Raw genomic sequence first — 20,326 nt, forward strand, 5'->3', positions numbered from 1 at the left:
TAGGTATCAGTTGCCTTTAGGTAAACTGTGGGATGCCAAATGGTGCCTGTATGTTTGCTTCCACATTAGTGCTGCTGAATTTCCAGGGTCAAATAAGTATAATACAGGAGTACTTCTGCCTTGTCTTCTGTCCTTTTAACTGTTTTAAGACCAGAAGAGAGTGCCTTAATGGCTTTAGCGTGTATACTGTCTCTGTCTTCCCTTCTTCTGGATTTAATGCCAGATGGAATAGGTGATTGGTAACACTGTAGCACAGTGCTATGTTTCCTTGCCTGTAGAAATGTACTTCAGCACTATGGATATGGTGTGTACCCTCGGCTGCATTATGACTTAGGGATGGGAGACTGGTTGCCGCTAGATGGTAGTACTATACTGCATTTTGATGGCTGTGGAAATGTATTTTGTCTGTGTACCCTCAGATGTATTTCCTCTTGGTCTCCTGGTCACTATGTATATGATCAGAAGAATGTATTAAATCTTGAGTGTGTGAGTGAGTGTGAGTGTGTGAGAGAGAGTGAGTGAGTGTGGATGCCAGTAGATGTAATATCGCAGCATTTCCCCCATGTTATCTCAGGGGACATACACATGGAAAAAAGTGGTGCTGCTCGAGGTGCTGCAATCATTAAGCATGCACCGCTGACCACAGGGAACAACTCTAAAAGGGTAAATTAGGATGTCCCCCCCTCCCCCCCTCGCTTTTTGGCCTAATTCTGATATTGTGTTTCAAATATTGTAAAGATCCTAGAGAATGGCAAATGGGTATGTGATGCTGTTGTATTGTTTAAAGCTAAAAGGTTGTGATATGGACAGTTCCTGCATGAGCAAATGCCTGGGAATCTCATGGGCTAGTGAAAGAGCAGCAAAAATTGTATATAGATCCAGAGCACTTCTTGTGTTGTAAACATTAATGTTGTAAGCACTTTTTTCCTCCTGTAGGTTCAAGGTGGTAGACCTCTTAACCATGGCTTCACAACATCAGAATACAGTGCTCGATTCGGAGCATGAGAGATCAATGTTAGAAGGCGCCTTAACATTTCTTGTTATTCTCTTAAGTCTCCGTTTACACTTAGGTAAGATAAAACTGGAGATCCTTGTTATTTGCAGATTCTCCTTTTGTGTGTATCTGCAGTTGGGTCATAGGGACCTAGTTTCTTTATTCATGGGGCGAAAATATGGCTATTTTCACCTATTCATGGTTCCTAAGTGGCTGGAAGTGATTTCTGACATCATTTCCTGTGGCCATTTTGTAGTACAATGTCGATATGTGGCTTTTTCTGCAAACACCCCGCTCTTTCCCATAAATGAAAAAGAATCTGAGGGTTTGGGAGTTTTGAGGGCACTGCTGGAGAGCAATGTACTGTGCTTATTTCTGCTCCCCCATTTTTAATTGTGATATTCAGCACACTTCAGTGTGCTTAGCAACCTAACCTCCCAGTCCCCATAGGGCTATGGTCTCTTTATGCACAGTTTCATTATCAGCAGAAATAGACAGGTATGGAACCCCCACAGATAAAGAGGGCCTCCTGTAATACGCTTTAATTCTAAACTGTACATTCATTTTAATTCTAAAGTGTAAATTCATTTTTGTAAGTGTTAGCATAACTTGAACTTTGAGTGCTAAATGCCACATTTGGGGAGGGATGCTAGTAGAAACAGCAGCTAAATGTACTTCATTACAATTAATATGCTTGAATTGTTTCTCAAAACATCAGCCTGCCTTAGTAGTGGAATATGTGTTCTCGCTGAAAATGTGTGGAGGTCAATATTTAATTGTAAACCGCTCTGAGCCATTTTTGAAGAGCGGTATAAAAATCAAATCAATAAATAATATTGTATTTGAATAATGTCTGCATTTTTAATCATCCTTTTGTGTGGCAAATGGTCAGCCTTTGTTTTTCTTCTGGGGCTGTATCTTGCCATTTGTGCCTTAGGGAGGAATCCCCTCCCGCCTGACTCCTATATCACAGCCAAGTATAAAGTTTGTTTTGGAGCAGATGGTCAGACGTCACATTCTCATCCTCTTATTTCATATCAACACTATGTTTGCCAAAGCCAATTTGACATGTTATGTCTGCAGAGTGAGCGGTAGGGGTTACTGAGTTTGAACCTCTGCACCCTTATGTCATGTTTTCTAATCAGTAGGTACATTATTCATTTGGAGTTTTTAGGCTGCTGCTTATTGGAGTCTTCAGTTTTATCTATTTTTTAAAATTGATTTTAAGGTTCTGATGGATGCAAGAATTCCATAGTATATTAATCTTCTGTCTTCATAAATTCCACCTGGTCAGCTGGGGCCATAAACCTCCATGGAGTTAGTATCTTCTTAGTTTTATTCCTTTCTTCTTATCCAGAATGCTAGCATTAAATTGAGTAGAAAATTACCCTCCATTTGTACAACATATGAATTGAGTCAGGGAAGCTTCAGCTGCATTCTTATTACTCACTTAAGCTGGACTGATCCTCTGTAGTTAAAACTTTTACCTTGGACTATTATGTGTTACTCTTATTGCCTTACTCGATACATTTAAAATTAGGGAAGAGTTCCTTGGGGATCCTCAAGAAATGTTGGTAGGAACATAGGAAGATGTCATATACGGAGTCAGACCGTTGGTCTATCTAGCTTAGTATTGTTTTCATGGACTGGCAGCAGCTTCACCAAGTTTGCAGGCAGGAATCTCTCTCAGCCCTTTCTTGGAGACACTAGGGAGGGAACCTGGAACCTAGATGCTCTTCCCAGAGTGGCTCCATCCCCTGAGGGGAATATCTTCCAGTGCTCACACATTAAGTATCCCGTTCAAATGCAACCAGGTAGACCCTGCTTCGCTAAGGGGACTAGTCATGCTTGCTACCACAAGACCAGCTCTCCTCACAAAAGTGTGTACTAAGAGGGATATTATAAATGAAGGTTATTTTAAGCAGGTTTAACATTCAGCTCTAAATCCTAATTATTTTTGTAGATACTCTATGGATTTATTACTGAATTCAAACAAAATCAGTCATGATATTTTTTATGTTTGTAAGATGTAACTGAATGAACTCCTAAATAGAGTTACCTCGAGTTTCTGTCTAAAGCTATGTGGTTTTTTATAGTTCTGTTAATCTAATTTTCAATTACCCTAGGAATGACTGATGATGAGATTCTGAGAGCAGAGATGGTAGCTCAGCTGTGCATGAATGACAGGACTCACAGTTCGCTGCTGGACCTCATATCCTTGGAATCTTTTAAATCAAAGATTTGTGTGTCATTAATCGCTTTGCTGTATCATGTTTTTGTTCGGTGTACAACAAATAAGATTACTGATAATAGCAATTCTGTACTCCTTCTTGACTTGATTTCCTAAATTTTAAAATATGAAACATTGCAGGCTTGCAGTGAATATCAAATGTTTTGTGTAGATAATCCGATACTGAACTGCCAAAAAGAAAATAACTCCAGTCTTTCCAACTCTGATGTAGGGCACAAATCATTACCATCCTCTTCCAATCACTTTTTGTTCCCAATGGAAGGAGAGAGGGTTTTCAAATTTCCCTGTCCCGATTGGGTCTTCTGGTCTCTTGGCATGGCAGGCAGTTACATAGGAACATAGGAAGCTGCCATATACCGAGTCAGACCATAGGTCCATCTCGCTCAGTATTGTCTGCACAGACTGGCAGCGGCTTCTCCAAGGTTGCAGGCAGGAATCTCTCTCAGCCCCATTTTGGAGATGCTGCCAGGGAGGGAACCTGGAGCCTAGATGCTCTTCCCAGAGCAGCTCCATCCCCTAAGGTGAATATCTTACAGTGCTCACACAGTTGTTTGGCAGTATGCCAGGACAAAAAACCAATAGTTAATCTTTTAGGAGCATAGGAAGCTGCCTTATTCTGAGTCAGACCATTGGTCCATCTAGCTCAGTATTTTCTACACTGACTGGCAGTGGCTTTCAAAAGTGATAGGCAGAAGTATCTTCCTGTGCTCCCTGGAGAAGTTAGAGAGTGAGCCTGGGAGCTTCTGCATGTCAGCAGATGCTCTTCCATTGAGCTCTGGCCCTGTCCCCTAAGGGGAATATCTTATAGCATTCACTTGTAGTTTCCCATCCAAATGCAAATCAAGGTGGACCCTGCTTAGAAGTCGGCAGTTCATACATGCCACCACAAGATGGCCTCCGCCTTAGTTAGCTCGTGTTTGAAATCCATAATTAAATTTGTTTAAAGACTGTAATGCATACAGGGACCCACAAGGGTGCAGTCTGGCATTATCCTTCTTGTGATATAATCTCCCAAATGTAACAATGTAGAATGAGCTTTGTTTATCTAATCACAATGAAAAAGTGAATTGTAAAGATAGTCTAGGCTTCAAATACTACAGGGTGATGGAAGGGGTGTAGCTTGCTAGTTTACTCTAATAAATTGTGTGGTGTGAATTAAGATCGACTGTTATGCCACTGTGTGTTATATTTATGCAGTTATGTCCTTTTGCTATTTGACACTTTGTATTGCCACATAACATACACAGTTGGCAGGATCCAGGCCAAGTTAGTCATGGCTAAGCACCGTTGAAATAAATGAGACAAGTTAAGTCCCGTTAATTTAAAGGTGACTTGGTCAAGACTAACATAGTCTGGGTCCTGCCCAACTTGTGTTTTCTTTTTTTGATTACCAGCAGTTTAAAAGTATATGGTCAGCAATAAACATTTGGTTATGAATCTCCTATTTTCATGTGCCTAATTAGAAGAGTAGTAATAGGAGTTACCTGCCACCTCCAAGAAAATATTCTGCATTAACACTTAAACAATTGCTTGGCCAGGATTTATTGTATAATAGAGTCCTCTTGTGGTGAAATGAAGCAGTTGCAGAAATCCCAGCTGTTTCAGTCCATGGGAAGACTTGTACAGCTAAGCCTAACATTCCTAGTTGAAAAAAGCAAAGCTAGAGTGCTTATAGGAGAACCTTGCTATTTACAAAAAATCTGACAATAATAGTTATTTATCTTAACATAAAGATCACATTCCAGAAAATCCTAATCCTAAAAGTGGTATTATACCTGGAAGTTTGAGCTTTGAATCAATGTTATCAGCTGTGGCTGATTTTAAAGCTCCTGTGTTTGAGCCTGGGGGCTCCATGCAACAAGGAATGTATACACCCAAAGGTATGTTAAATTCATAAGGATGAGACTGTGCATGTCCAGCTTATGCTGATGGTGTTAGCATTCTAGAATTGGTCACAGCAACAGACATTCTTCAATTTCATTTTAGTTGTTTTATGCTGTTAAATTTTTGCCTGAGACCTTCCTCTTGCCCCAGTTTCTCATTTTAAATAAATAAGTTCAAAATGTGGAAAATATCCCAAAAGGTAGAAGTACTGAAGTAATTGACAAATAATATTTATTGACAGTTAATTATGCACTTTGAAGAAAATTGTTTTAATGATGATATGTGTGAGAATGTAAGCTCAAAACTGAAGTATGTTGGTTCCTGCTGAAAGCCTACATATCATATGGCATTTTTTTGGGCCAATATTTCAAAGTTAACATAGCAATAACTATTTCATCTTTTTAATAATAGCTGAAGTCTGGGATAAAGAGTTTGACCCAGTCATGGTCATTCTTCGAACTGTTTATCGTAGAGATGTGCAATCTGCAATGGACAGATACACAGCATTGTAAGTTGAATATATTCTGAATAGTAAAAAGTGAATACTACATTACGTGATAGGATGAAATCCTTTAAACAGACAATCTAAGCAGTGAGTTCACAAAGTATATCCTTTCTTCGTGAAGCTGTTGCTCATTTTGCATGAGAAGGGCTGAGGATATAACTATTTTAAATACCATGTTTACCCAACCATGCTTAAATACCATGTTTACCCAAATAGAAGATGACTCTGAATTTAAGATGACCCCTTTAAAAATACAGTTTAAATAAGGGTTATACCTGTATTTACCTAGAAGAAGAGGACTCGGAATTTAAGACGATCCCCCAATTTCTAACATCAAAGAACTTGGGGAAAAATCTAATCTTGTATTCAAGTAAATACAGTATTATGCTTTAAATGTGGTGGATGGATCCCATGTACATATGCCATGTATGATTGAAACAGGGCAAATAAATTGAGGCTGTCTACATGTATTAAAGATGTTTGCATTGATGAACTGCCTTTTAACCAACCAGTAAAATAACTGATTAAACTTAAATACATTAGCACATGTGTGATCTAGTCTATTTATTTTTAAAACGTATTAAAGCATGCAGAATTAAAATGAGTGTGTCCATACCACTCCGTTTGTATCAACAGTAGTAGTTCTTGTTTAGAAGAAGTACAAACTATCCCTCCTTGTTCCTCTTCTCCTAGAATGTTTGTGTGCTGCCCTTGGCAGATGTGCATTTCACACCAGGAAAAAGTTATGCAATAATTACTCACAATTTGGTGAATGGGGGTATCATGCAAGTGACACACCTGGGTACATATTCGTGAGTCGATTGACAGGTGGGGAGGGCTACAAACTACTATTTAATATGGTGAGGTGGAACCCTTCCTTTCTAGCCCATCTGGGCCAAGGAAGGGCTTTGCTGATCGAGTTGTTTCTTGGATGCAAGACTCACTTTCTTGCATTAAAATCCAGAAATGGAGCAGTAATTGGTGATTTTGTGTAGTGCCAACTGTATCAGCTGTTTCTGGGACATAGCCTGGGGAAAAAAGTGTGAATACACCCTAAAAGTAGATGAATATGCTGCCTCAATTAGTGCAGAAAATTAGACTGGAAAATGGTTCCACTTACTGCTTATGTCAAACTGGATACTGATTTATTGCCAGATCTGACATCCAGGAATACGTTCAGTAACGCTGCTTGAAAATGAGAGAAATTATATGCGAGGCTAAAGTAGTTTAACCTCACAGATAATTACTAAAACATGTAATCACTCATCCATAGATACCTATGCGTGACGAGGTGACTTAGTGGCTCTAGCAATCATTCGCTTGCAAGGAATTATGACTCATCCTGCTTGAGTTGGTATGTGTGAGGCTGAAGTACTTACATGCTTTTCGTTGGTACAGATTCTGTGAGACTTCTAGTTTCATGTCTTTTACTGGTTTGATTTTCTGAACTGACATGTCAGAATGATGTATTACCTGCCATCTTGAACAAATACATAACCTTTTCATTTTTTAGTGAATTGAATAATGTGTTCCTTGAGGCCATGTAAAAACAGATTGAAAGTTGACCTTGAGTTTTTTCTTCTCCCTGCTCCCCCTCTCCAAAAAAACTTGCATATTTAATAACAGTTATAATAACTGGAAACACTGTCCAACTCAAGATTTGTAATGATTTGTCAGTCATAAGTAAAGAGTAGTCAATGTACAACTATTCTTCTTTTAGAATTATTTATCATTGGTAGATTGTTTTCCGATCTCAAGAACAATTTTTTGTGTGTCTCTTCATTGCGTTATTTCTGCTTTCCTTTTGTTACTTAAAGGTCTGGTTTAAGATGACAATTTTGGGTCTGAATTTCACTCTGACAAAAAACATGGAGTGTTGGCTTAAGCAGGTGCTGTTTCTTCTAGGGGAGCATTCTTTGCTTGACAAAGAATTAAGAGAATAATCTGTTATTTCTGGACTAGGAATAGATTATTCCTAGATTTTACACTGCTGATTTTTTAACAATTGTCTAGAGGCTGTAAATAGGCCATGGCATGCTTCCTCCTCCCCTTGGGGTACTCTTGTTGAGGTTAGACATTATATAGTACTAGTAATTTTAAGCCCGTTATAATAACGGGCGCTAGGTGTTGTTTTTTTAATTTATTCCTTCTTCCTTTCTCTTGCCCTTTTTTGGGGGGGATGCTTTCAATTTGCCAACAGCCATTTTTAGAACATAGAGATTAAGCCATGCCATATTTCACACTAAAATCCATTTTGATAAAATACTGCTTACCTATCGCAGTTTTCTTGTCAGATCAAGATTGGCAGACAGAACACCTAACCCCAACTGTTGCATATTAAGAAATATTTATTAAACAGACAGATAGATTCATAATACTGGGGCAGCGATGTTCTGTGAAAAGCAACAGTACTTTCCTCCGAGTAAACTTGCACAAACTGCAAACTTAAAAAGAGGAAGTGCTACACTCGGTTGGAGAACGTACCTGCATTATTAAAGTGCTGCAAATAAAATCCGCTTATTAACATGCCACATTCTGCGGTGATTGTTGTTTTAAACGATCAATATTGAGACGGCAACTTCTGTGTTGAGCAACCGCCTGCCCTCCCAGCTGCCGAGACCTCTTCTGCCCGGGACCACGTAGAGAAGGAGAGAGGAGCTCACATGCAGAGCTCCTCACTCCTTAAAGCCTCTTCACGTACTGCCGCTTTGGCCGAAAAGGACGCCTATTGCGTTCTTTTCGGCCAAAGCGCCAGTACAGGAAGAGACTTTAAGGAGTGAGGAGCTCTGAGTGAGCTCCTCTCCAGTCCTCTCGGCCGCCACCAGCGGGGCCAGTCTTCTCGGCGGCGGCCACCGCCAGCGGGGCCAGGCTTCTTGGCCACCACCAGCGGGGCCAGTCCTCTCGGCCGCCGCCAGCGGGGCCAGTCCTCTCGGCCGCCGCCAGCGGGGCCAGTCTTTTCGGCCACTGCTAGCGGGGCCAGTCCTTCCTGCCGCCGCCGCCGCCGCCTCTCCCTGCTCAGATACAACATGGCCACCCGTGTCTGGGCAGCCGTATCTTTTTGGCAGTTCTGCGCACGCGCTCCACGCATGTGCAGAACTGCCCAAAAAGACACGGGCAGTACGGCCGCACACCTAACCATTTTATGGTATAGGATTAACCTGCATCAAAGTTAATGTTAACAATGAAAATGGGGCTTGAAGCAAAATATGGTTAAAGTTACTTCTGGTTGATAACTATGATAGCACTGTTGCATACTCAGTGCTACATGATGGTTAATACTGAGAAAAGAAAGGAGTAGGAAATTCAGGCAGGGATGGAGAGGGAGTGTGCAAGTCTGCAGCCCACTCATTGTTAAGAGTTTGGCAGTGTGGTGTGTATACTGGCCTATCCCTGCTTTAAAGCATAAAAAAAAATTCTAAAGAAGCATTGGGCAATATCTGGCAGTTAAGTAGTGTGCTTTGAATAGTCCTCATTTTCAGTCAGCATTGTGCATGAACCGTTCGATCACAAACCAGACTGACCGCCAAGAGAGGCGGGCTGGTCCATGTCCAAACTGAACCGAACTTGGTCTGCAACAGACGGGTTTGAGGGGCTATGCTCGTAAAGGATCCGGTTACAAGCAAAGGGGAATCCTGGCTTTCAAAGGCTTCTAAAAGGCAGCCAGGGTGGCGGCAAAAGGGCACCTTTGAAAGTAGTTGTAAGGTGATTACTGATCTGGCACTGACCCCGGCAGCCCACCCGCCTGTGTGGTGGTGGCATGGTTCCTGAACTGAACTGACCTCTGCATGTGCACGGAGGCCATTTGCATGACTATACAGATTTGTGTGGCCATGCAAATGGCCTTTGCCCATCTGCTAAGGCTAAGTTAGTTCAGGAACCATGCCACTTTCATGCAATTGGGCTGCTGGGGAGAGCGCTGGACTGGTAAGCACCTTACAACTACTTTGAAAGGTAGTTTAAAAACCCCGGCCGCCTCATAGAAGCCTTTTAAAGCCAGGATTCCCCTTTGCTTGTAAAATCCTCGCTAGATTCCCCTTTGCAATCCTCTTCAGATTACCCTTTACAAGCATAGCTCCTTGAACTGCCAGACCGGTTCGATTGAACAGCCTGGCCAGTCAGTTCGACTCCCTGCTCCCCTGTGGACCAGTGGTTCCGTTCAAATTTGGTCCGAATTCAAATCGAACTGCTGAAACTGGTCTGTGTACACCCCTTCAACATAGCCCACCATTATGGGTGTGTCTGTTATATGGAATACAATAGCATCTGAAGGCCAGCTATGATGATGGCCTGGCCATTTCCACTCCATTTATATAACTAGTTACAAAAGGTTGCCAGCTTTAGCCATGGTATCTGGCCCTGGAACTGGATTTGGAACTGAGCAACTACAATTCCAGTGGCCCACATTTTGCACAGCAGAAGGCCGACAGGAGAAGGAATGCACATTCAAAAAAAGCCTTCAACATCCCAACAGAGAATGCCTTTTGTGTAGCCAAGTGAGCGTGAAGGGGGAGTTACTTTCTTTTCTCTCCCCTTGCTGCAAAATACCTTTCTGCTTCCAGAGAAATGTCCATGGTGGTCACATAGCCCTCACGGAAGCAGACAGGTCTTTAGCAGCAAGGGGGGGAAATGAAAATTGCTCCCCTCTCCCTCCTTGTTCATGCAGGTACACAAAAAGCCTTCACCAGTGGGACACTTTGCAAATGTGCATTCCTTTTCCTATCAACTTACTACTGTGCAGAATGTGAGCCACTGTTTTTGGTAATTGATTCTTGGGTTTTAAGGACTAAGATATGTACTGTGGGAAGATAAAAATATGAATTAGAAATGCAGTGTACACAACATTGTGCCATTCTTTTCCCCCTTAAAGATTGACTGGCTCTAGTTATATATCATATATAGCAGCTCTAGTAATATATCATAATTATTTGTCTGGAACGTCTTTCCTCACTTTTTTGGACAATGTGTGGGCAAGCATTTGCAGTACGTTAGTGTATAAAATAAAACAAGCCTTGGGAATTTGGATGCATTTTGAGAGCTACTAATCTTAAGTTGCATTGGGTGGCAGTATTTCTTGCTAAAATAAGTCTCATTGTAGAGAAAGAAGGGGGTGGCAGTGGGAGAGACAAATACAAGTGAGATGGATAAATGGGACAGAAGATAAGAGAAGAAGATGACATCAGGGACTAGGCAAAGGAGAGATGTCGGGGATGGGGTAGATAGCTGGTAGTGGGGGAAGATTTGTGTGTGTTGGCATTTATCAGCCAAAAGTTGGGTTCAGGCATTGTAAAACTACAATGTATTTGTGGAAGAGAAATCAACCAGAAAGTATGACATGTACATGAAGATGAAGATGTTTCTGCTGATTGGTCTTCAATTCAAGCCTACAGTACTTGAAAGCTTGTTGAGGTCTTCTGTTTCTGCTTGCGTTTTGGTTGAAGGGACACATCCACTGTACAGTGGCTGTCACCCGGGGCTATTACAGACAAAGCGCTCCTGATCATTCAACTTAGGGCACGTCTTCTCAAACTCATGTCCCCAGATGTTGTGGAACCACTCCTATCATCCCCAGCCTCAATGCAGTTGGGGATGAAAGGAATCATTCCATAACTTCTGGGGACCTGAGTTTGAGAAGACATGCCTTTAAATAGTTGAAAGATCAGGAGTGCTTTGTTTGTAAAATGGCTTTTGGCCCTTGTGATTGGGGATGATGGGAGTTGCAGTCCCACAACATCTGGGGACCTGGGTTTGAGAACCTCTGATTTAAGGGTTACAGAGTGGGCCGTGGAACTGTGTGTTCCCTCCTCTCCTCCCAGGCCTTCGTCACTTGCATGTAAATTCCTCCTGCTGCTGATCTTCTTTGTATTTATTTGTCAGATGTATATACCGCCTTTCATTAAAATAATCTCAAGGCCATTTCTAATATATGTTAAACAGGACAAATGTATTAAATAATTAAAACAATACAAATATTAAATTTCAGTATTTAAAAAATCAATCTATTGAAGTTTAAAAAACCATAAAACACTTACACACAACATATAGGGCAGCAGCAACAAAAATAGCACTTGTCTAAAAGTCTGGGTAAAAAGCCATATTTTTACTTGCTTTCTAAAAGTTGATATGGAAGCTGAGGAGTCGATGCCCACTGGGAGAGAATTCCATGTCTTTAATACTACAGCGCTATAACTAGACCACAATTAACGCTAATTGGAGTTGGCTGCTAACCCAGTAGTAACTGGGAGAAATTTATTATTATTATTATTATTATTATTATTATTATTACATTTATATCCCGCTCTTCCTCCAAGGAGCCCAGAGCTGTATACTACATACTTGAGTTTCTCCTCACAACAACCCTGTGAAGTAGGTTAGTCTGAGAGAGAAGTGACTGGCCCAGAGTCACCTAGCTAGTATCATGGCTGAATGGGGATTTGAACTCGGGTCTCCCCGGCCCTAGTCCAGCACTCTAACCACTACAATACGCTGGCTGTTAAGTATGTAGTGCACTGCTCTGGGCTCCTTGGAGGAAGAGCGGGATATAAAATGTAAAAAATAAAAAATATAAAAACTGGCTTCAGATCTCTGTCAGTAGATACAATAGCGCAGACATGTATCCCACCTCAACACATCCCAGTGTGGGTCCTATTCTACCCCATCCTTGAAATGAAAGTCATTTTGTTAGATATGGAATAATTGGCGCCTGGCTTTCACAATGTTCAAATCAAGGGGTAGTGGGTTGTCATGTACACTTGGCATAGCAAGTGTTATAGTTCTCAGTTCTATCTTCTGTAGCATTTAATTTTATTTGATGGTTCTCCCCCTCATTCGGTTCTTTTCTTACAGTTTAAAGCAGAGTGGAAAATTTCATGGAAATCCTTGGCCTCCCTACAAGAAACGGACACATTTGCACTCAAGCTATAAAGGACTCATGAGGCTCTTGCATTGTAAAACATTACACATTGTATTGTTCACTCTACTCTACAAGGTACTCCTGAACAACACAGGACTTTGAGACGAATTAAATGTGCTTCCACCAACTTTATTCAGTGTTGCTTTGTGGAGGAGGATGTTCTGGATATGTTTTTCAGACAGTAGTTCACTTTTTATCTTTTGCACATTAAGCTAAATAATATTTTCCTACCTTGTATTATTGGGTTTTTTAATAGAATAAATGCAATGCAGATGCATGTGTTTTAAGCTAGGGCTTCATGAAAACCTTTTCTCCTTTTATTTGCTCCTGTCCCCTTTCTTAGGCAGGCTTATACAGTTTCTTGTCCCATCCAGCTACACTAGCTCAAATTAAACTAGGGAGATGGACTATAATTTAAAAAACGTTGACTGACATCCAGAGCAGTGAAGTGCTTGCAGAGCAGTGAAGTGCTTGCAGAGCACGCCAGACCAGTGTTGTGCTAACACAAGCACTCTTTCAGTTGTGCAAGTTGCACAACTGCGACATTTCTCATTTGTTTTAAAAGGTACGTTTGTGTAGGAATGCAATAGCACAGTTATGCAAATCTGTTTTTTAGCGCAATGAAGTCATTTTCAGCTAATGCACCTTTGCTTGTTATGCAAGGCTTCATTGCTCTGGATGTCAGTAATTCAGCTTCATTGCTCTTGATGTCAGTAATTGTAATACAGTAGTTGTTTTGGTGTATGACTTTGAAAATGAAGTATTTTGCATATTCACAGTACAAAAGTTTTCTTGTGTTTTCGGGGGGGGGGGATTCTAAATATTTAATTCTTTTTAGAATGAGACGGTTCTTTTTAACTATATCTTCTTTTTAAAAAAAAGTCTGAAATGAAAATATTTGGATGGGAAAAAAGGAAAGCAAAACACTCAAGTTTGAACACTGAATAGTTTAGTAAAACTGTAGGATCTCACAGCTTCTGTTTAGTACTTTCAAACACTCTCCTGGGTGTTTTAAAGTAAAGTTCTTGTATTAGAATTTTACTGTATCAAGCACTTAAAGTAGCATCCAGAGCAGTGCTCATACAATGAGCTTCAGTGCAGCCCATTTTCTCTGATCCTGCTATCTGCTCCCAACAATCAGGAACCTACATGAGATGCCAATTGAAAGCGGAGAGGGTGCCTCAGGAGCAGGATGGAATGCCTGGACACCAATAGTGAAGGCCCCACTTTGCTCACAGTTTCTGGGTATACCCTTTTCCCCCTTGCAACCCACTGCACCTCATCGCAGGCAGTTCCCGAGGGTCCCCTGACTGTTGGAAGCAGTTTTTTGAGGGGATCCGATGGCTACAGCAGGAAGGAGGGGCAGGAAGATTGACTTGTGCTAGCACAGTGGCATGACCCCTATTCTGGACGATACCCTTACTGTTCCTATGCATCGCATTATCACGAGGCATAATATTATAGGCTTGAGGCATTTGTGGCAGCTGGCAGTTTTAAAAAGAAAGGTTAAGGGCTCTGTTATTCATGGCAGGATGTTTTCATCAGGAAAAATGCTTACTTTTCTTCTAGATATTAATGGACCATCAAAACCTGTCAGAACATGTCCTTTGCATGGTCTTATATTTGATTGAATTGGGGCTAGAGAACTCATCTGAGCAAGAATCTGATGAAGAAGTAAGTGGTAACATTTTAATATGTTTGGTGTGTTGCAAATATCTATATTTTATGTTAAAAAATAAAAATGTGTCAAGCATGTTTACTTGGAAGTACGTCCCACTGGTTTGAGTGGTACTTATCCCAAAGTAAATAGCTGACATACTGCGGTGAAACATGGGCAGTTGGAGCACCATCCATGCTGCTACATCTGTGTAAACACCACCAACAGTGTTGTGGAATAGGGTTGTTCCACTCTGTCTTAAAGTTGTACCAACACAGTTGCATGGCACTCACTATTTCCAGGTGGTGTCACGTCATGCATTGGTGCAACTTTAATACAGAACGGAACGGCACAGTTCCACAACACCCTTAGCAGCGGTGTTTACATAAAGAAAGCAATATGGGTGGTGCTCCAGCCATCTGTGTTTTACTGTGCAGTGTGCCAGCAAGTGTGTATAGGATTACAGTCTTAGAGAATTAGTACAATATGGCAGTTTAAAAAAACTAAACAAATGGTCGGCCAGGAAGTCCTTGATCAGTCATGAACTTACTGAGTTACCTTAGGCAATCTACTGTCTCTCAACCTCAGCTCACCTGTTATAATATGGGAATAATAGTACTTCATTGAACTGTTGTGAGGATTACTGAGAGAATGTCTATTAAATTATATTAGGATAAAGTACTTAAGAAAAGTGCTACATACATACTGTATGCAATCTGCATACAGACTGCAATCCTATGTATATTTACTTGTGAAGAAGCTTCATCGAGGCAACTAATCATGTATAGGATTGGGTTGTACATGTCACTATTATGAGAATTACGATATGTTTAAAAATATGGCCCTTTGATTTTGTGATGTTTTACGTGTTGAAGTCAATACAAGTTGATTTTCCCCCCTGAGTGCACTTGAGCATGTTTGGCTGTGTTTTGAAGCTTCGTCATTGCACTATGGATTATACTAACCATATCCTGCTATGTTGACAGTGGATTTTTTGTTTTGTTTTGTTTTTGTTTGTTTGTAATGACTGACACACCAGGATTCTATGGGAGGACAAGAATGCTGCCATGATAGCTGGTTTCCAGGGAATAACTTGGTGTCAAACATGCGTCACTTTATTAACTATGTACGTGTAAGAGTACCAGAGACAGCTCCAGAAGTGAAAAGAGAGCCACCAGCAAGTACAAGCTCTGATGGTCTAGGTGGTTCTCAGGTAAGGGTGAAGTCATCTTGTGGATTATTATCATGGTTCTAGATCTCTTTAGGCATGGGTTCCCAACATGCAGTACTCCAAATGTTGCTGAACTACAGCTTGCATCATCCCTAACCACAGTAAATTGTAGCTGGGGATAATGGGGGTTGTAGTTCAGCAACATCTGGAATACTGCAGGTTGGGAATGCTTGTCATAAGGCAATGTTGATTTAAAACTTTATGGTGCTTAAATTAAGCATTGCTAAAGGTATATTTTTTCATATTTGATACTGCATGCCTGGTATGCAATGCTATGTTCCTTAGGGTTTTTAATACCCTCCTTTTCCCTCCAATTCACCAGAATCCAAGGCGGTCTAAAGGACTTCAGAGAGAGGTAGACGTGTGTATTCTGTATTCTAATAGCAATATGGCTCTGACTGTGCTGACCCTAACTTTACTGCAATTCCACAATCTTTTCAAGATTGTTTATTGAGAAACAGTAATCTCTGCAGATTTCTGATGGCAGTGTTTAGAAGATACTTTGGCCTTGACAAAATTGGATTGGATCCAGAGTTTTTGCTCTGTTGATAGGATTCCTTTAATGAGTGCAGCTCTCCTTCTGTGAATGGAAGGTCCTTCCATTAAAGGAGTGAAAACTTCCACCAAGTCTTCTGTGTTTCGGTTCGAAGTTCATTGTGCCATCTGCCAGAGTTAACTCCCCCCCTTCTCTCTTTGTTTTAATTGCTTTAATTACTGAAAGAAATATTGGCTTGCTTTGTTTGTGTGTGTGAATTTCTGCTGCAGTTATTGCTAATGTTTAATAATGCTGCTTTTCAGCTACCCCATTCTTAATAAGCTTAGCCTTTCAATCTTCTGCGAGATTATTTGAAGTGATAAATGGTTAGTTGATTCATCTTTGTGAACACATAATTAACTTGTTTAAATGATTTATAGCCTATTCGTAATGGGATCGCCATCTCATCAGGTGGAGAGATGGGGAAGAGCCTAGCCGTAGCTCATGTTAACATGTAAACTCATGTATGCACTACTATGTATTTCATTAGCACTGAAACTCTGCTAAAGAACATCTCTAAATGGAAGGCAAACTTACACTTTAGTTCCTTTAAAAAAATGTGGCAATTCTACAGGGTTTTAAAAAAGGCATAACACTTGCATTTGTGAAAAACACACTATATAAAATGAGAATTTCCAGATGCTTTTATTAAGCTTTAAACATGTCTTGAAACATCAGGCATGGCAGCTTTGTAAGTAGCTGCTTTTTAAATGATGAAAAATGTTCTTAGCTTCTGGGTAGGGTAGGGCATTTGATCAGTCAAAAGAGGTCTAATTGACCAGCCAAATACAAGTCAAGGATTTTTTCATCACTTAATTTAATCATTCAGACACTAAATATGTTTATAATGCTTGAAGTATGCCAAATTAATTGCTTTTGTAGTTTCACAATGACAATTAATGTTTAAAATATTTATTTATTTATTTTAAATTAAATTATTGTAACTTTTAACAGTATTGGATAAGGTTTCCATGAATGTGAACAATTTACTGAACACTTCTTCTCTTTTGGCTTTTATCCTGGAACCCAGTGTGTTTACAGTTACAAAAATTAAATGAAATAAAAACTGAGTAATAGCGATTAATAAACATCCATTTTAAATGCTGTTATGCTACGGAAAACAGAAGATGAATTCTTCAAATGTCATCAGCTACATGGAATGTTATAATATTTGACTGTGTCCAAATAATAGGTGATCAACTGATAGTATTTGATCACTTGGTTGACCAGCGTGCCAACTCTAATTCTAGAAATGTTAAGATCCCAAATCATAAAAACTGTCCACAGTAAAACTTGTAATTCTACCATTTCGCCAACTTTTGAATGGGGATAAAAGTCCCATTAAAACGAAGTGTGTTACTTGTGGCAGGTGGCGGCAGCTATGTTTATTATTTATTAAAAATTCTACACATGGAAGTGTTAAAAATTTAAGACTCCCATTAGTTTAACTATTATTTGTTGGTTAGATTTTATTCCGCTCTTTTTCTGATAGACTCAGGGTGGCTTACAGATTTAGAAGGCCATTGGTTCTCCTCAGGATAATTGAGGGGTCTTTCTGCTTTGACTCATCCTCTGCTGCTGCCTGATGATAGTGGCTGCAGAGGAGGACTTCATTCTTCTTAGAAAGGAGCAGGTTGTGGGATCACATGCTCCCTGCTTTTCTTACAATGGCTTGAATTGTAGTTAAGCCTTGCATCTGTACTGACATTAACCATGGTTAAAGCTAACCAAGATACCCTCCTACCAGTCTTTGAAACCCAAGAGAATCTTGGTTAGCCTTAGCTGCTGATAAGCATTACATCTGTACAATGTTAACTGTGTTTGAGGTCTGCAGAGGGGTCAAGTGGTAGGTGGGTAGATTGAGAGTGGTGAGCTCCCGGCTGCATTTCCTGCTTGAGCATTTGAGAGGCCTGTGTTTCCACCAGCTTTAGGAGAACATAAAGTACAAATTGAATGTGAAAATACATTTGTATAATTTTACAGTTTTTTGAAATGGTTTAGAAATGTGTAGGAATTGAATTGTTTAAACTGTGTGTGTGTGTGTGTTTGAGAGAGAGAGAGAGAGAGAGAGAGAGAGAGAGAGATTTCTCATGGAACAATGTGGTAACAGTTTTTATAAATGCTCATAGATTATGGTATTGAATGTTATAATATTTTCCTTATTTCCTTTAAGAATTCAGGGACAGCGCAAGTGTTCAGTCTGGTGGCAGAACGTAGGAAGAAATTTCAGGAAATCATCAATCGCAATACTACTGAAGCCAGTCAGGCAGTTCGACCGAAGACTTCAATGAAATGGTCCGCTCCAGGTGCAACTCCCCAGCTAACCACGGCTATCCTGGAGATCAAGGAAAGCATATTGTCTTTGCTAGTTAAGCTTCATCATAAACTGTCGGGAAAGCAAAACTCTTACTACCCTCCCTGGTTGGATGACATGGATGCTTCAATCCAACAAGAAAACCCTACATATTTTCATGGGGATGGAATGACAGCTGTAGAGAGGATTTTATTGAAAGCTGCACTTCAAAGCAGATTAAACAAACGTATCATTGAGGAAATATGTAGAAAAGTGACTCCACCTGTACCACCAAAAAAGATCAGTCCTGCAGAGAGGAAAACTTTGGACAAGGAAGAGAGGTAATTTATGAGAAGAAATATTTCTGTGCTTAAATCTATAAGAATACTTGACCATTTCTCCTCTGTTTGAGAATACTCTCTGTATTTGGAACCTGTATGGGTTTAGAAACTCATATGGCGACTAGATGGATCATCAGGCTGCTTTATGTGAAAACTGCTGTTCTGTTGTTCTCATTGTTTTTAGTGCTGTTTGGTTCTGTTTTGAAACTGATTATTATTTATCTTGGATTTTATGAAATGGCAGGATATACATCCTTAAAATACATAAAAATAGCTCTGAACATTGTGAGCCTTGGCAGAAATAGTGCTGCCTCTCTCTTAACCTTGGTTAAGACAGGAGTCAGCCCTGGAATCACATGCTTTCCCTCCCAACTCCTCTTTTTCCGGGAGTGAATTCCATCCTTCCTGGCTTAACTGCATTAACTGCAGTTCAGGGATACATTGGTGCTAAGTAGTCCAACATCCCTTTTAAGAGTATTTTAAAATGGTCCAATAGCTACTCTGCCCCCCTTTGTATTTATCAAATTTGTGTTTCTCATAATAGGAAAATTACAAAATAGAAAATTCTCAGGGTTTTTAAAAATAGATTGATAGATTTTTAATGTATTTCTACCAGTAGAACAGCTTTGTGGAAGCTGAGGGAAAGCAGAATTGAGCCTGCTGGACTTAAATTTCCAAAAATAGTAATTGCACACCTAAAGTTCAAATGGAATACGGTATCTTGAATCCAGGGTGAGTGCTGGATATACTTTCTGTCCTCATACAATTACTTTTAGTAACTCTGGACAGTCTCCTCTTCATTCTGCTCTTATAGAATTTACTGTTTGAAAACACAACTTTTTATTGTGTAGTTCTATAAATAAACAATAACTTAAAAATAAACTACTTGAAACTTAAGTTTTGCATGATAGAAAAAGTGTCAAGTTGGGAATGGGTTCATGGCGATGCAGTACAAGTCCAGGTTTATAAAACAGTGTGTTTATGTAACCTGCATATGTATTTATGTATATTAGCCAGCCCAGCTCTCTAAAATGTTGTAGAATTTCAAAAACTAGAAAGCTCTTTCCATTATAATATGAACTCCATAAGTGAATTGATGTATGATTTTTTACATTTTGGCAGTGTGTAGCAAAGTATATTAATCTTGCAGTAAGATAGATACTGTTTCCTTCTACAGTAATATGAACAGATGCATGACAGGACAGAAATAAAACTGAATTTTTGTATATCTTTGCTATGCCAAGAACTGAGCCAAATGTTATTTCCTCTTGAACCCCCATTTGTGCCAGCACTGAACATTTGCTTAAATGTGAGATCAGTTGCATGGTAAATATTGGAGTGCTTCCATGGTGGAGCTTCTATCGATGCTGGAAGAAAAAGCTGGCAGGAGTATCTGGGGGATAAGCCATGCTGCATTTCCTTTCCTTGCAACCATGTTCTGAGTGGGGAAAATACTCCCCACCATCTCCCAAGGCTGCGGTTCAAGTGTGTGTGTGTTTGTGGTGTGTTTTTATTGCTTTAAAACTGTGTTAGCCATGTGTACTCAGTGTCCTAAGAGTCTGGTTACACACCAGTTTATTGTGCACATTTGAATATTCATATGACTTTGCTTACTTGTCCAAATAACTTGTGTAGGCAAGACAGGGTGTCATCTTGACTGACCACCATTGAAGCTGAGAAGACAGAGACAGAGAGGACTTATGCGTTTGTGTTACTTGTTCTGCT

The 20,326-nt window shown here is 40.1% G+C and overlaps 1 protein-coding gene across 6 annotated transcripts in view; it reads left to right on the forward strand.

Annotated features, from left to right (window-relative positions):
- UBR3 (ubiquitin protein ligase E3 component n-recognin 3) overlaps window positions 1-20,326 on the forward strand; it is a 198,117-nt gene that overhangs the window by 64,010 nt on the left and 113,781 nt on the right. For 4 of the 6 annotated variants that reach the window (XM_053265271.1, XM_053265280.1, XM_053265317.1 and 1 more), the window contains exons 16-24: window positions 937-1,070; window positions 3,121-3,205; window positions 4,983-5,125; window positions 5,541-5,637; window positions 12,478-12,619; window positions 14,114-14,218; window positions 15,241-15,414; window positions 15,755-15,787; window positions 18,141-18,601. In XM_053265271.1, coding sequence (XP_053121246.1) covers window positions 937-1,070; window positions 3,121-3,205; window positions 4,983-5,125; window positions 5,541-5,637; window positions 12,478-12,619; window positions 14,114-14,218; window positions 15,241-15,414; window positions 15,755-15,787; window positions 18,141-18,601 — 1,374 coding nt within the window. The remainder of the gene's footprint in view (window positions 1-936; window positions 1,071-3,120; window positions 3,206-4,982; window positions 5,126-5,540; window positions 5,638-12,477; window positions 12,620-14,113; window positions 14,219-15,240; window positions 15,415-15,754; window positions 15,788-18,140; window positions 18,602-20,326) is intronic. The other 2 variants (XM_053265289.1, XM_053265299.1) reach the window with 1 other exon arrangement.

The sequence above is a fragment of the Hemicordylus capensis genome, chromosome 1 (genome assembly GCF_027244095.1).
Source record: "Hemicordylus capensis ecotype Gifberg chromosome 1, rHemCap1.1.pri, whole genome shotgun sequence".
NCBI classification, from domain to species: Eukaryota; Metazoa; Chordata; class Lepidosauria; order Squamata; family Cordylidae; genus Hemicordylus; species Hemicordylus capensis.